The sequence below is a fragment of the Manihot esculenta genome, chromosome 11 (assembly GCF_001659605.2).
Source record: "Manihot esculenta cultivar AM560-2 chromosome 11, M.esculenta_v8, whole genome shotgun sequence".
NCBI classification, from domain to species: domain Eukaryota; kingdom Viridiplantae; phylum Streptophyta; class Magnoliopsida; order Malpighiales; family Euphorbiaceae; genus Manihot; species Manihot esculenta.
In genome coordinates, this window is record NC_035171.2 from 3,919,959 (window position 1) to 3,932,999 (window position 13,041).

The following is a 13,041-nucleotide window of genomic DNA, read 5'->3' on the forward strand; positions in this document are numbered from 1 at the left end:
TATATTTAATGTAAAATTAGAGATTTTTTAAAAAAAATTTGATTTAGTTTAATTTTCAAGTTTTGAATTAAAATCATATCAAACAATTTTCTCTCCATCATTCATTTTCTTACATTTAACTAAACTCTTGTTAGTTGAAAAAAAATTAAAATTATAAAACTAATTTTCTATTTATTTACCATTAATATAGCTAGACCAATTATTTTATTTTTTTTCTAATTTTATAAAAATTTAAATTTATTATGCTTTTAATAATGATACTATTTCTTTTATTACATAAATATTCAAGGCACGTAAATTATTTATTTATTTATTAATGTATTATCAATAGTTATATGTTTGTTAAATATTATAAATTTATTAAATAATTATATTTTTAAGTCATATCATACTATATGATAAAATAATTTTTAAAAAATTATATATAAATTTAATTGAATTCCACGTAATTATTAAATAAAATTAAACTAAACATCATAATAAAGAATTTTAATGTGAACTTTTCTCAACAAAAGCAGAAAAAATGGCTGAAGAGGGAAAGGTGATCGCCAGCCACACATTTGAGGCTTGGACGGAGCAGTTTGAGAAGGCAAATAGGGGAAAGCAACTGATTGTGCTGGATTTCAGTGCTGCCTGGTGCCCACATTCTCGTTCCATGAGTCCAATGCTGGCAGAGTTGGCGAAGAAGATGCCAAATGTCACATTCTTGATGGTGGATGCTAATGAATTGTGTGCTGTTGCTATGGAATGGGCAGTTAAGGTAGTGCCAACCTTTTTTTTCTTGAAGCAAGGACAATTACTCGACCAGTTTGTTGGTGCCAACGTAAAGCAACTGATCTCTACCATTGAAAGGCACGCTGGTGGCGCACACGGGATTTTAGGTCAGTGCAAAAAGATTTTAGGTCAATGGATGATTTTTGCTAACATTTTCCTTTTGTTTTTTTATAAACTTATCGGTGATTTAATTACCCTTGTCTTTCATGATACAGAATCAATGACATGTAACCTGCCTACGATGTCGAACTCTGCTATAATTCCAAATGCTGCAAATCCGCAATGGACAATCCCAACTAATTATCCACAACCTCAAGTGCTCATTGGGACGTCTTCATTTCACAACCCGCAAATGCTTCCTAATTATTCCATACTGGGGACTAACAATGGTTTTCCGGTTTAACATTCCGGCAACACCATCTACTAGCATTGACATGCCCACCACCACCACCAACAGTTCTACTTATCATTGCTATTATCCTCATTATTAAGTAATATTACTTAAATGCATTACTAAGTGGATGAACTAAAGGAATGATTTGGCCTCAGAGATTTCAGTATGAAATTATCAGTACTGTTAATTTAAGAGTTTTTATTTTGGTTTGTGCTTCCTCTTGCATTGACAAGGGTCTTTTTCATCAACAGTTGGTGTATGTCTTGCTTAGTTTGGATATTCTATTACCTATTGAAAAGCCAAAAGAAAAAAAAAAAAAAAAGATTATGTGGTAGAAGATGTCTCCTTTCATCATATGTTTAGGGATATGAATTCATTCCTGATTCTAGCTAATTAGAAAAGGAGCCAGCAGGAAGGATATCCTGAGCCAATCGACTGACTCACTTTGTACGCCTGCCTACTAACCATCAAAACATTGCTATCCAATTTGGTTGGTCAAAGTGCATAGCACTTGATTCCAGAGTGTCGAATTCGAATCCCACTAACCTCTCCCCTTGAGTGTAATGCCCTTCTTAAACACTACAATATTTTTTTTTAAATTAGTAACAATTTTTTTTATTACTGATTAATAAAAATCTGTTATAAATTTCGTTTACTTAATCAATAGTAACGGCGAACCGATTTAGTAATCCGTAATGAATTAATAATGAAATTTAATAATTGATTTCAAATCCATTACTAATTTTAAATTATATTAAGTTTATGAAAAAAATTATTATAAACTAAATGATAAACATTTTTAAAAAAAGGTGAAAAAAAATTGAGAGAATAAAAAAAATGAGAAAGAAAAAGAAAATTGAGGAAAAAAGGAAAATGGAAGAAAATTATGATAGAAAAATAAAAGGAAAACAGGAAAATTAAAGCAAATGAGGAAAAAGGAAAGTGAAAATGAGTAAAAGAGGAAAGAAAAGGGAAGAAAATGAGAGAAATACAAAAAAATGAAGAAAAAGAAAAAAGAAGAGAAAATGAGAAAAAAATAGAAAAAAAGAAGAAAATGAAAAAATGGAAAAGTACGAGAAAATGAATTAAATAAAAAAATGAGAGAAAAGGGAAGGGAAAATGATAGAAAATAAAAGAGAAAATGAATGGCTAAAAATAGAGGAAAAGAAAAAAAAGAAGAAAATATGAGACAAAATGAAAAAAATAATAAAAAAAAAGCATAATGAAAGGAAAATGGAAGAAAAAAAATGAGTAAAAAGAGGAGTGAAGATAAGAAAGAAATTGAATGGATAAAATAATAAAAAGAGATATGACGTGTGAGTATATAAATATGTAAATTAGTAATATATTTAATAACGGATTGAATTCGTTCACAGATTTAATAATAAATTATTAAATCTGTTATAAAATTAAAAAGAAAAAATAAAAAATTTTAAAATAAAAGTACTGTATTTTTCTCTAAAATTTAATAATAGATTTCGAAATAATAAAAATAATGGTTTCTAATTAAAAGGAAAACACAAGAATCCAAAAAGAAAAGGGAGCATTTTTTTTTGAAAATTTAGTAACGGATCTAATCCGTTACTAAATTCATTAAGTAACACATATAAATTCTTTATTAAATTTATTATTAATTTATCAAATTTATTAATTTATTAATTTAGTAATAGATTTAATAAAAAATTTATGTAATTCGTTACTACATTTTTAAATCATTAGTAATAAATTTTAAAATCCGTTACTAAAATTAAAATAATTTTATTTTTCACGATTTATTATTGGATTTATTAATCCATTACTAATTAGTGATGGAATTCAATCCGTTACTAAAATTTGGTTAAAATGATTTTTATAGTTCAAAATCCGTCGCTAATATTATAGTGAAGGATTTCCGACAAACTATAATTCGTCGCTTAAAGTCCTGTCGCTAGTTTTTTATAACAGATTTCCTGCGCCCGTCGTAATATTAGCGACAGATTTCTGATAGAACATTCCATCGATAATTTTGGCGACAAAATTAGTCTATCGCATATTCTGTTGGAAAAACATAACACTTCCATTTACAATTTCATCGCAAATCCATTGAAAAATATGTTCAATGATATTTATCACAAATCCATTCAAAAAATTGACATTTTCATATTCGTCACAAATCTATCACCAATTAATATAATTAGTAAAAAAAAATTATTTTTATTTTAATATTCCCTATATTATCTGGATAATTCACAATTAAGAAAAATATTATATAAGTTAAACTTTTTTATAAAACATTATTATCTATGTTCATCATAGACATGCAAAAAATACTTAATAATATTTAAAAAAAGTAGTACATAAATAACACAATCAATTTTTTAAAGGATTTAATGAAAATGGAGTTTGAAGCGGTGGGATGTGGCGAAATTTCTTTAATTCCTCAATGTGATTGATCTCTTCCTTTAACTCCTCAATATATTTAGTTCTACGAATATTCCTGCGTTTTGTAATAAAATACTGGCTAGTAATTTGGTTAAAAAAAGAAAGGAGCATTTATATATTAACAATTCACATATCAAAAAAATTTCTCTCCTACTCTTTTACTGCATGTCACAAAAGAGATTCAAAATTTGTTCAAGACTATCAAACAATTTATTTCACTTGAATTGTACTCTAGAAACTCATGCCCATAAACTTAAAATGGTTCAACTATTTACAAACATTAATAATCATAATATTCAGGCATTAATAATGTCAACCAATTCTTATGAACCAATAACACTTGCACTTAAGTAGAAGGAAAACAAAAAAAGAAAAAGAAAAAGAAATTAAAATAATTATTGACACTCAAAACCCATATGTTATCCCCACCTCTGTCCCTCTCTTAAAAAAATTAAACTATTTTTGTTTTTATATGAAAATTTACAAAGCAAACTAATTTTAACATTACACCATAGTCACCTTTATTATAATAATAATAATAATAATAATAATAATAATAATAATAATAATAATAATAATTTACTAGCCAAATTTAAGAAAAAAGAGAAAAATAAATCAACTATTTGAATATTGCTTGTAAACTTCTATCTTTCAATCAAAGTAAAAGGAAAGGCTACTAATATGATCTGTTCATAAGTTATTTTTGCATATGGCAATGTGGGTCTTCATTCTCTTGCCCATGGAATTTTAGTAACATGTGAATCATACCTATTCGCAATTTTAGGGTTACATTCAGCACTGGGTATGTGATGCAAAGGGATTGCTCTTCGGCGGCCATCATTTCCCTTTTGCTGGAATTAACTGGGTGTTCAGGCAGGCTTGAAGGTGCTGAGTCCTCGATGTTCTCACGTGTAGGAGTTCGGACAGGCAGCTAAGAGGTTCCCGAAATGGCCTATTTCTGCAACTTGATTGCTTTCCTCAACCGTTTTACAATCTTCTCTGGATCAAACTGGACTCATAATAAAAATAAAAATAAATCTTGTCATAAAAATAAAAATAAATTATTAGAGGTTCTCCGGCAACAGCGCCAAAATTTGACGGGCGTCAATCTGTCAATTAAAATTGATTCCCCTTTTCTAATTAAATAGTATGAGTGTCGATCCCACAAGAGACTTTAAATTTATTTAAATTAAATACCTAGTGAAGAAAAAAAATAATTGTTTAAAATAAAAGAGAGAATAAGAAAATTTCTATTAAAAAAATTGATTTGAAGAGAGACTGAGAAAGAAATAAAATAATGTGATGGAATGATGAAGTAAACAATTAATATAACAAGCTCAATTGAAGGTAATCAAAGTTAAGAGGTTTAATAGTTATCATTAATTTAAAAGATGATTCATTTAATTTCTATTGTTTGGTTATATTATTTAAGCAAACGAATCTCATCAATTCTTGATTAAATTAATTTGTAAATCACTAAATTAATTCCTAATTAATTAACAACCCCATCAAGCATGTAGATTTAATTAATTAATTGCTTTAAAAAGAGAAGAACCAAACTTGATTAACAATTATAAGCAAATTATTTAAACCAAATCAATCCGTTTCTTAACGTAAATAGATATGCTAATTGCTACTTATATTGATCCAATTAAATAATTACGTATTTACTTGAGTTAATTAACAATATGTTGTCTATTTAGGATATTCAATAGGCCTCTTGAATCTCTAAAAAGATAACAATGGAGGTGGTATTTCTCAAAAACAGAAATTAAGATGAACAAAAATAATATCAGATTTCACAACTTGAAAAAAACTCAACTAAATTAACTTTCAACTGAAAAAGTGTACTTAGCCACTAAGAGTCATAACAAAAATGTAAAAAATAAGAAAAAGAAAAGAGGAGAAGGGTTCAGCTAGATAGATGATTTCCTACTTCTAAAAGTCATAACAAAAATGTAAAAAATAAGAAAAAGAAAAGAGGAGAAGGGTTCAGCTAGATAGATGATTTCCTACTTCTAAAACAGCCTTTATATAGGTTTTTCCCAATAAAAAGATAAAAAAATATTATTCGAAATTAAAAAGAAGTAAAATAAATGTACTAATCCTACTATAATTGTTATCCTAATCCTAATTTTATCTTATTTACAATTATCTAAAATAATTTGAATTCTGTACAGTTATCAAAACAAAAATCTTGCAATCTGTCCATCGAACTTAGGTCACTGCTTTGGGCAAGACTGTACCCTCCAGACTAAAACAGCTCTAAAATAGCCTCTATTAATCTCTACACATTTTAAGCTCTAAACCTATTCGACATCAAAATTCATGTGAAAATCTAATTGTTTACATCAAAATCATAATAAAATTATGAAAATTAATATGAAAAAGTTTACATCAAAATCATAATAAAATAATGGAAATTAATATGGAAAAAGTTGTGAGTTTTGCAACTCATCATAGTTCAAGATGTTTTTCTATAAATTTATCATCTTTATCATAGTACTTAACACCAACTTAATTATAATATCTTAAATAAATGGATCAAGCTTACTTTGCCCCAAAAGTTAGCTCACGAGGAGGAGTGTTCGAGTTTTATAAGGGTCATTTTACCCCATATCAAACCAATGTCGTATTTAATATAACATGATGAGATTTAGTCGACTATTTTGTTAATGGTTCTCCCTAGGCTCTTCAGTTTTTACATTGAATTAATTTTATTTGTGTTAAGTTTGTAAATTGAAAAAAAAAAAAGAAAAAAAGAAGAAAATAAAAGGTAATGATGCAGATGCATGAATAAAGCAAGTTGCACCCAATGGTGAAAAGGTAGCTCCTGCCTATAAAAGGGCAGGAGATGGAACTTAAAGGCACACCAAGGGCGAAGGGGAAGGCACAAACTCACAGAAAATTTCCCTTGGGTCCAGAGGTGTAGGGGAGTAGATTTAGGGGGACTTTTGGTATTTTTCCTCCGAGTTTAGAGGGTTATTTACTTTAGTGGGGTGGCTTAAATACTGGATATATAAGAGTGGGATTTGATTTTGGGGTACTTTCTTTAGGGGAACTAGAGGGTTATTGTTTCAGTAGGGTGGCTTAAACACTAGCAGAAGCCTTTGTATTTATGTGAGACGGGTATACAAATATTGTGGGAAATATTGGATGGGAATTACACAAATGGTTATTATAATATTTGTATGTAATATTATTCTCACACAGTGAAAAATACATTTTATTGCTATCTGTTGTAATATTGCAAGTATACGGGTTGCACAAGTAATATAATGATAGAGTAGAGTATCGTCTCACGGAGAATTAGCATTCAAGTACTAGGCTATGGTTGAAGCAATTGTTTGGACTAATCAATTTAGCGCTAAAATTAACTAATTAAGCTAAAATTTGCAGCAATTTAATTAAAATTAACAAAAGAGATGGCAATTAAACTAATTAATTTCTATACTAGCAAGAAGAAATAACTAGCAATTGAAAGGGATTAAACTAAACAATGGTAAATTAACTAGAAATTAACAAAAATCAGCAATTAATTAAGATTAAAAATCAAATATGGGAAGGCGATTTCAGAGATTTGCGCTTCACACTCTAATTCATCCGGATTTTTCCCAATTTCTATCAATTCTTGGGTATTCTATTTCTTAAAAGAATTAACTCTAAAATCACCTTAATTTTCTTTCAAGATATCGAGATTGTGTCTTAATTAAACCAATTCATACTTTCGTGGCTCATACCCTTAATCAATTTCTTGAATATAAGAATATAAGTTCTAATTCTAGGTTTTCCACCATTAATCTTCATCTTTCAATACATCAATTAATGATTAAAATACTGCTTTGTTTGGCCAAATACAAAGCAAGAGATTAAGCACAAGAAAAAGAATCAAGATCAAATATACAACTCAAAATTAGAAATTAGCACAAACCCATTGATAAAAATTAGTTCAAATCTAAGATTAAAATAAAGTATTACATACTTAATCTTTGAAATCTAAAAATCTATTCACTATTCATGGTATTTACAAAGAAAATCTCAAATTAAAACAAAGAAAACATGGAATTAATAAAGGAAAAGAAAAACCCAAATGAAGAACTCTTCAAATGATGAAAATCCATGCCCAAGGAGTCTCCATTGGTGATGTTCCAGCAGCTCTCTTGTTCTCCCAAGGTGAAATGATGAAGAAGGTGAAAATGAAAAAATATATAAAAATTGAGGAAGAATAGCTCTTCGCTTCGTCGTTCTCTATAAGCTCTCTCACCCTTCTTCCGTGAACTTTGGCCATCGGTTCTTCTTCCCTATCGACTCTCCTATCTCTTTCTCCTGTCTCCCTACTACTTTGCTGAGGGATTGGTTGGTTGAAAGTTGGCTGGGGTTCATTGGCTTGAATCTCTTCAGCTATGGGTGACACGTTCAAGGGGGTATTGAGACCCCTTTGCTGCATTATTTGCCATAGCCATTGGGCAGTGTTTTGTAGCTAAAGGGCAATGGTTTGAAGGTCTTGGTTGGTCATGGCAACTACGGGTGCATTCCCTGCCGAGCTCAACGAGGGATTGAACGGTATTGGTGGTTGATTTGTAGGACTAAAGAAAGAGAAATGCTGCCCTTCCTAAGCAGAGTTCAAGTCATTTGGGGAGTTGGTAGTGTGGTTTTCATTGTGGTTAGCCACTGTGGATCTCAGTGGGTGTGATGAGAGTGGAACTCCGATGACGGGAAGATCTCCTTCGTTTCCCACAGACAGCGCCAATTGATGTTCTGAGATCCCGAGAATAGGGTTTACAGTACGTGCCCATCCTTAAGGATTTTTTCTTTCTTATTATTTTCTTCTGACTTGCTAGTGACGTCTTGCAGCCTCTCTGTAGCGCCCGTCTCTGTCAGACATGCTCGTACGTACCGTATTGTTAGTTACCTTACCTATGTCAGGCGGCCATTTAATTTTCCCCAGTACGCATGCGAATAGGGCTGCAAAGGGACAGGGTCTGCTCATTTCTCCCCTTGTCCCATCACCGGGCCGGCTTCCTTCTTTCCGGTCTTGGGCTCGTGGACGACCCGGTCTGTCATGCATGTTGAAACCCAATCCAAAACCGCGGGGTAGGCCTGCCTAGGGGCATTCCGAGCTCGGGGGCTGATCTGCCTTCATGGGCCCTGACTCAGTCCAAACGAGTGTGAGACCCAACGGTTATTAGATACAAAAACGTGCTTAAAAAGTATATAAAAATTGAGGTTAACACTATATGTAGATGTATGCTAACATTTAGCTGAACGCTAATATTTAGTTAAACCATGTTAAATATTGTCTCTTTTATTTGTCCGTTGTTATATTTATTTCTGAACCAATTGATCAAGCATAATTTAGCCACATTTTTATTATATTTATTACTGTTTATTTACACATTTTTCTAGCTTAATTTGTGTTTTTGTCATGTTTTTGCAGAAAAGGAAGAAATTGGAAAGTTGGAGAAAAAGTGAAGAAAAAGCTGGAAAAGTGATTGGGTCTGAGTGATTTGGCCAAATCACTCGCAGGAACTGGCCAAATCACTCGCAGAGACAGAGACAGAAACTGGACTGAATCCCAGAAAGCGATTGGGGCAAATTGGGCAAGTGATTTGCCCAAATCACTCGCAGAAACTGCCCAAATCACCTTGACAGCAGGAGTTGACAGCAGAGCGGGAAAAGGGCAGAAATTAGAAATTCGAATTTTCAGAAGTCCAAATCCAACTCAATCACTACCAACATAATTCCAGGAGCCACGAGACAATCTCTCACCCAAGGAATTCCTTTTACAATTAAAATCCACATCCAAAGAGGAACCAAAGACCAAGTCAAGAAGGGATTTCAAAACCCTAGATGGATGGGATTCTCCAACTATAAAAGAGCAACCTCCAAAACCAGCAAGGGGATCATCTTTCGCAGCATCTGCCATCCTCGGAAATTCTCCAGCAACACAGCAGAAACTTTCCTTCTTTCTTTTCTTCTTTATTTTTGTGAATTTTAGTCACCATGAGTGGCTAAATTCATTATTTTCTAGTTGAAGTTGAGAATATTCAGATTTGTGATGAATTGGGAGGTTTAATACTCCATTGTTGAACTCTTGTTTATTTCAATATTTATGCAATCTGATCTTTTCCATAATTATTGCTTTGCTTTTAGAATCAATAAGGGCCCATTGCTTTTAAATTGCTTAAGTGATAAATTGTTTGAATGATTTAGGTCCGTAATTGCTTAAATTGTTTGAACATAAATATAATCAATTGCATAACCTAGCCTTGACCACGCGGTTGGCAAGGACAGAATTGGGTTTCTCTAAGTCTTAATGCGATCAACGGTTGTTCGATGCTAAATGCCCCAAGGACGTTCCTTGGCAACTTGTTGATCAGTGTTTGATTAGCGAACGTTTCCTAATCAAACTAGAACTAAGGAGGAATTTGGATTGTGAGAAGCGTCTTCCACAACCAAAACTGATTTATTAGAATTAAATAGGAGTCTCTAATAATCAATGATCAATTCTGAACAAACTGAATTAGACTCACACTTCAGCTAGAATCTCTTTCTCATTGAAATACCTTTTCAATTAAATTATTGTTCTATTTTGCTTTTAGATTTAAACTCATCAAAACAAACCCCCTCTTTTACTTACTTGTTATTTCTTGCCTTAGTCATTATTAGGAAGATACTTGGTGTCAATTCCCTGTGGTTCGACCCTATTGCCACTATCTGCAAACTTATTTGTTGATTGATAATAGGTTATTTTTGACGGCTTCGACAACCGCCTATCAAAAATTGGCGCCGTTGCCGGGGAATTGATTTAAACTAACGTATTTTCCCTTTATGACCAGGTCTGGCCGTAAAGACACTCTTCTTTACGACCCTAAGATTGAAAAAACTGCCAAGCACTTAAGGAAGCAAGCAAATTTGAGGAACCAAGCCTCAAAAGCATCTTCATCAGCAACACCATCTCACAGAGCTGTTGCTACACCTGCTGATTTTTCTGCACCAGCAAATTCACCTACTTCTACACTAGCTGAAGCACTTGCTGTCACATCTGCCCCTGCTGCAGAAATCTTTGCACCAGCAGACTCTCCTACAGCCACTACTGCGTTTGAACCTGATACCCGATTCCAGGTTATGGCAGAAAATCCAGCAATGGCGGCACCACCTGCTGCACATGTAGAAGCTGAAATACAAGCTAGAAACATGCCCATCCAAGCACCCCAGCCACGGGAAAGAACTCTCGGAGAGTTAGCTGAACCAACAGGAGATCAAGCACCCTTATGCATTGAATATCCCCTATTGACAGCACCATTCGAGCTAAGGACAGGGCTGATTCATCTCCTACCTAAATTCAGAGGCCTAGAAAATGAAGATCCTCACAAGCATTTGAAGGCATTCCATGTTGTGTGCTCAACCATGAGACCCCAAGGCATTCCAGAAGACGATATCAAGCTTAGAGCCTTCCCTTTTTCCCTTGAAGACTATGCCAAAGAGTGGCTATTCTACTTGCCACCCGGATCCATCACATCATGGGCTGATATGGTAAGAGCATTCTTGAGAAAATTCTTTCCAACCTCAAAAGCCATAGGCATCCGTCGAGAAATAAGTGGCATAAAGCAAAAGCACTCTGAAGGCTTGTATGAGTATTGGGAAAGGTTCAAAAAGTTGTGCACAAGCTGCCCTCGGCATGATATTTCTGACCAATCTCTCATTGAGTACTTCTATGGAGGTTTGCTACCCTCAGAGAGAAAATTTATTGACGCAGCATGTGGAGGAACAATTGAAAAAAAATCACCTCGAGAGATGAGGGACTGCAGCTTCTCAACAATTTGGAGACCAAGAGCTGCCAACAAGGAATGTAAATGAGGTGAGTAATTCCATTTTATCATCCCAACTTTCTGAACTCACCAATGCTGTCCGTAGCCTTGTTGTGGGTCAAACCCAACAAGTTCAGCAAATTCAGCAGCCCAAGCCATGTGGAATATGTGCCAACAACCACCCAACTGATCTATGTCCTTCCCTTCAAGAGGAGGACCAGTAAGTCAATGCTGTTGGAGGCTTCATTGGGCAAAGAAGGTATGATCCCTATGCAAATACTTATAATCCAGGTTGGAGGGACCATCCAAATTTCAGTTATGCAAGGGGAAATCAATATCCAAGCTATCAGCAAAGGAATCAAGCTCAAGCTGCACCTCAGAATCCCAATGCACCTCTTGAAGAGATTGTGCAGAATTTAGCAAATACTGTGCAAAGTCTTGAGAGACAAGTGAGTCAAATGGCCTCTTCAATGAGCAAATTGGAGTCTCAAGGGAAGCTACCCTCCCAAACTGAGATAAATCCAAGACAAAATGTTAGTGCCATCACATTGAGGAGTGGAAAAGAGCTGCAAGATAGCAAGGTTGAGAAATTGAAGAAACAGGCCATGGAAGAAAATCTGCCAGAAAGTGATCAGGGCAGTGATTTGCCCAAATCACCCAGACAATCTGCCCAAATCAGTGAGCAGACAGACTTGACAGAAAGTGATTTGCCCAAATCACCAAACGATTTGCCCAAATCACCAGATCAAGCAGAACCCAGTCAAGGGCAGAAACAGCAACCAGCAGAGAAATTCAAGGTACCTCCTCCATTTCCAAAGAGATTTGCAAGGTTCCAAAAAGAAAAAGAGGAGAAAGAAATACTTGAAACATTTCGCAAGGTGGAAATCAATATTCCCCTACTTGATGCTATCAAGCAAATTCCAAGGTATGCCAAGTTTCTCAAAGAACTATGCACTAACCGGAGGAAACTTGCTGAACATGAAAAGGTAAGTGTGGGGGAGTGTGTCTCAGCTGTCATTCAAAGGAAACTTCCTACCAAATGCAAGGATAGAGGAATGTTCGCGATTTCATGCAAAATAGGCAATGTGGGAATAAAGAAAGCCATGTGTGACCTTGGAGCTTCAATTAATGTCATGCCCCTTTCTATTTTTAACTTGTTGAATGCAGGTACACTCAAGGGCACCAGCATTGTGATCCAATTGGCTGACCGATCCATCGTCCATCCCAAGGGAGTGCTAGAAGATGTGTTGGTACAAGTTGACCAACTAGTCTTCCCAGCAGATTTTTATGTGATTGACATGGAGGAGGATAAGGGCAAAATCACCTCTGACATCCTACTTGGGAGACCATTCTTGAGCACAGCCAGAACAAAAATTGATGTGCATGATGGCACACTAACCATGGAGTTTGAAGGGGAGATTATCAAATTCAATGTTTATGAAGCTATGAAATTCCCTAAAGATGTTTCTCCTGTTTATGGCCTTGATGTCATTGATGACTTGAGCCAAGAAGTCTTTGATTTTGATCTAGAGGAAACACTCCATGCTGATTTGTGCAAATATGAAGAGATGGACAGAAACCGCTCAGAGACAGACCAGACAGTGACGTGGGCAGTTTCTACGAGTGATCTGCCCAAATCAC

The 13,041-nt window shown here is 33.9% G+C and overlaps 1 protein-coding gene across 1 annotated transcript; it reads left to right on the forward strand.

Annotated features, from left to right (window-relative positions):
• Positions 1-523: 523 nt before the first annotated feature.
• On the forward strand, positions 524-1,305 carry LOC122725061 (thioredoxin H1-like). The gene is made up of 2 exons (XM_043961537.1): positions 524-881; positions 990-1,305. Exons 1-2 carry the CDS (start codon positions 524-526, stop codon positions 1,175-1,177), a joined length of 546 nt encoding a protein of 181 aa, XP_043817472.1. The 3' UTR covers positions 1,178-1,305.
• The last annotated feature ends 11,736 nt before the right edge of the window (positions 1,306-13,041 follow it).

Excerpts from the sequence above, each read along its gene's own strand:
- LOC122725061 (XM_043961537.1), top strand. The coding sequence starts at position 524 with ATGGCTGAAGAGGGAAAGGTGATCGCCAGCCACACATTTGAGGCTTGG. Across the intron at positions 882-989 it reads TGGCGCACACGGGATTTTAG|AATCAATGACATGTAACCTG; the intron begins GTCAGTGCAAAA and ends TTCATGATACAG.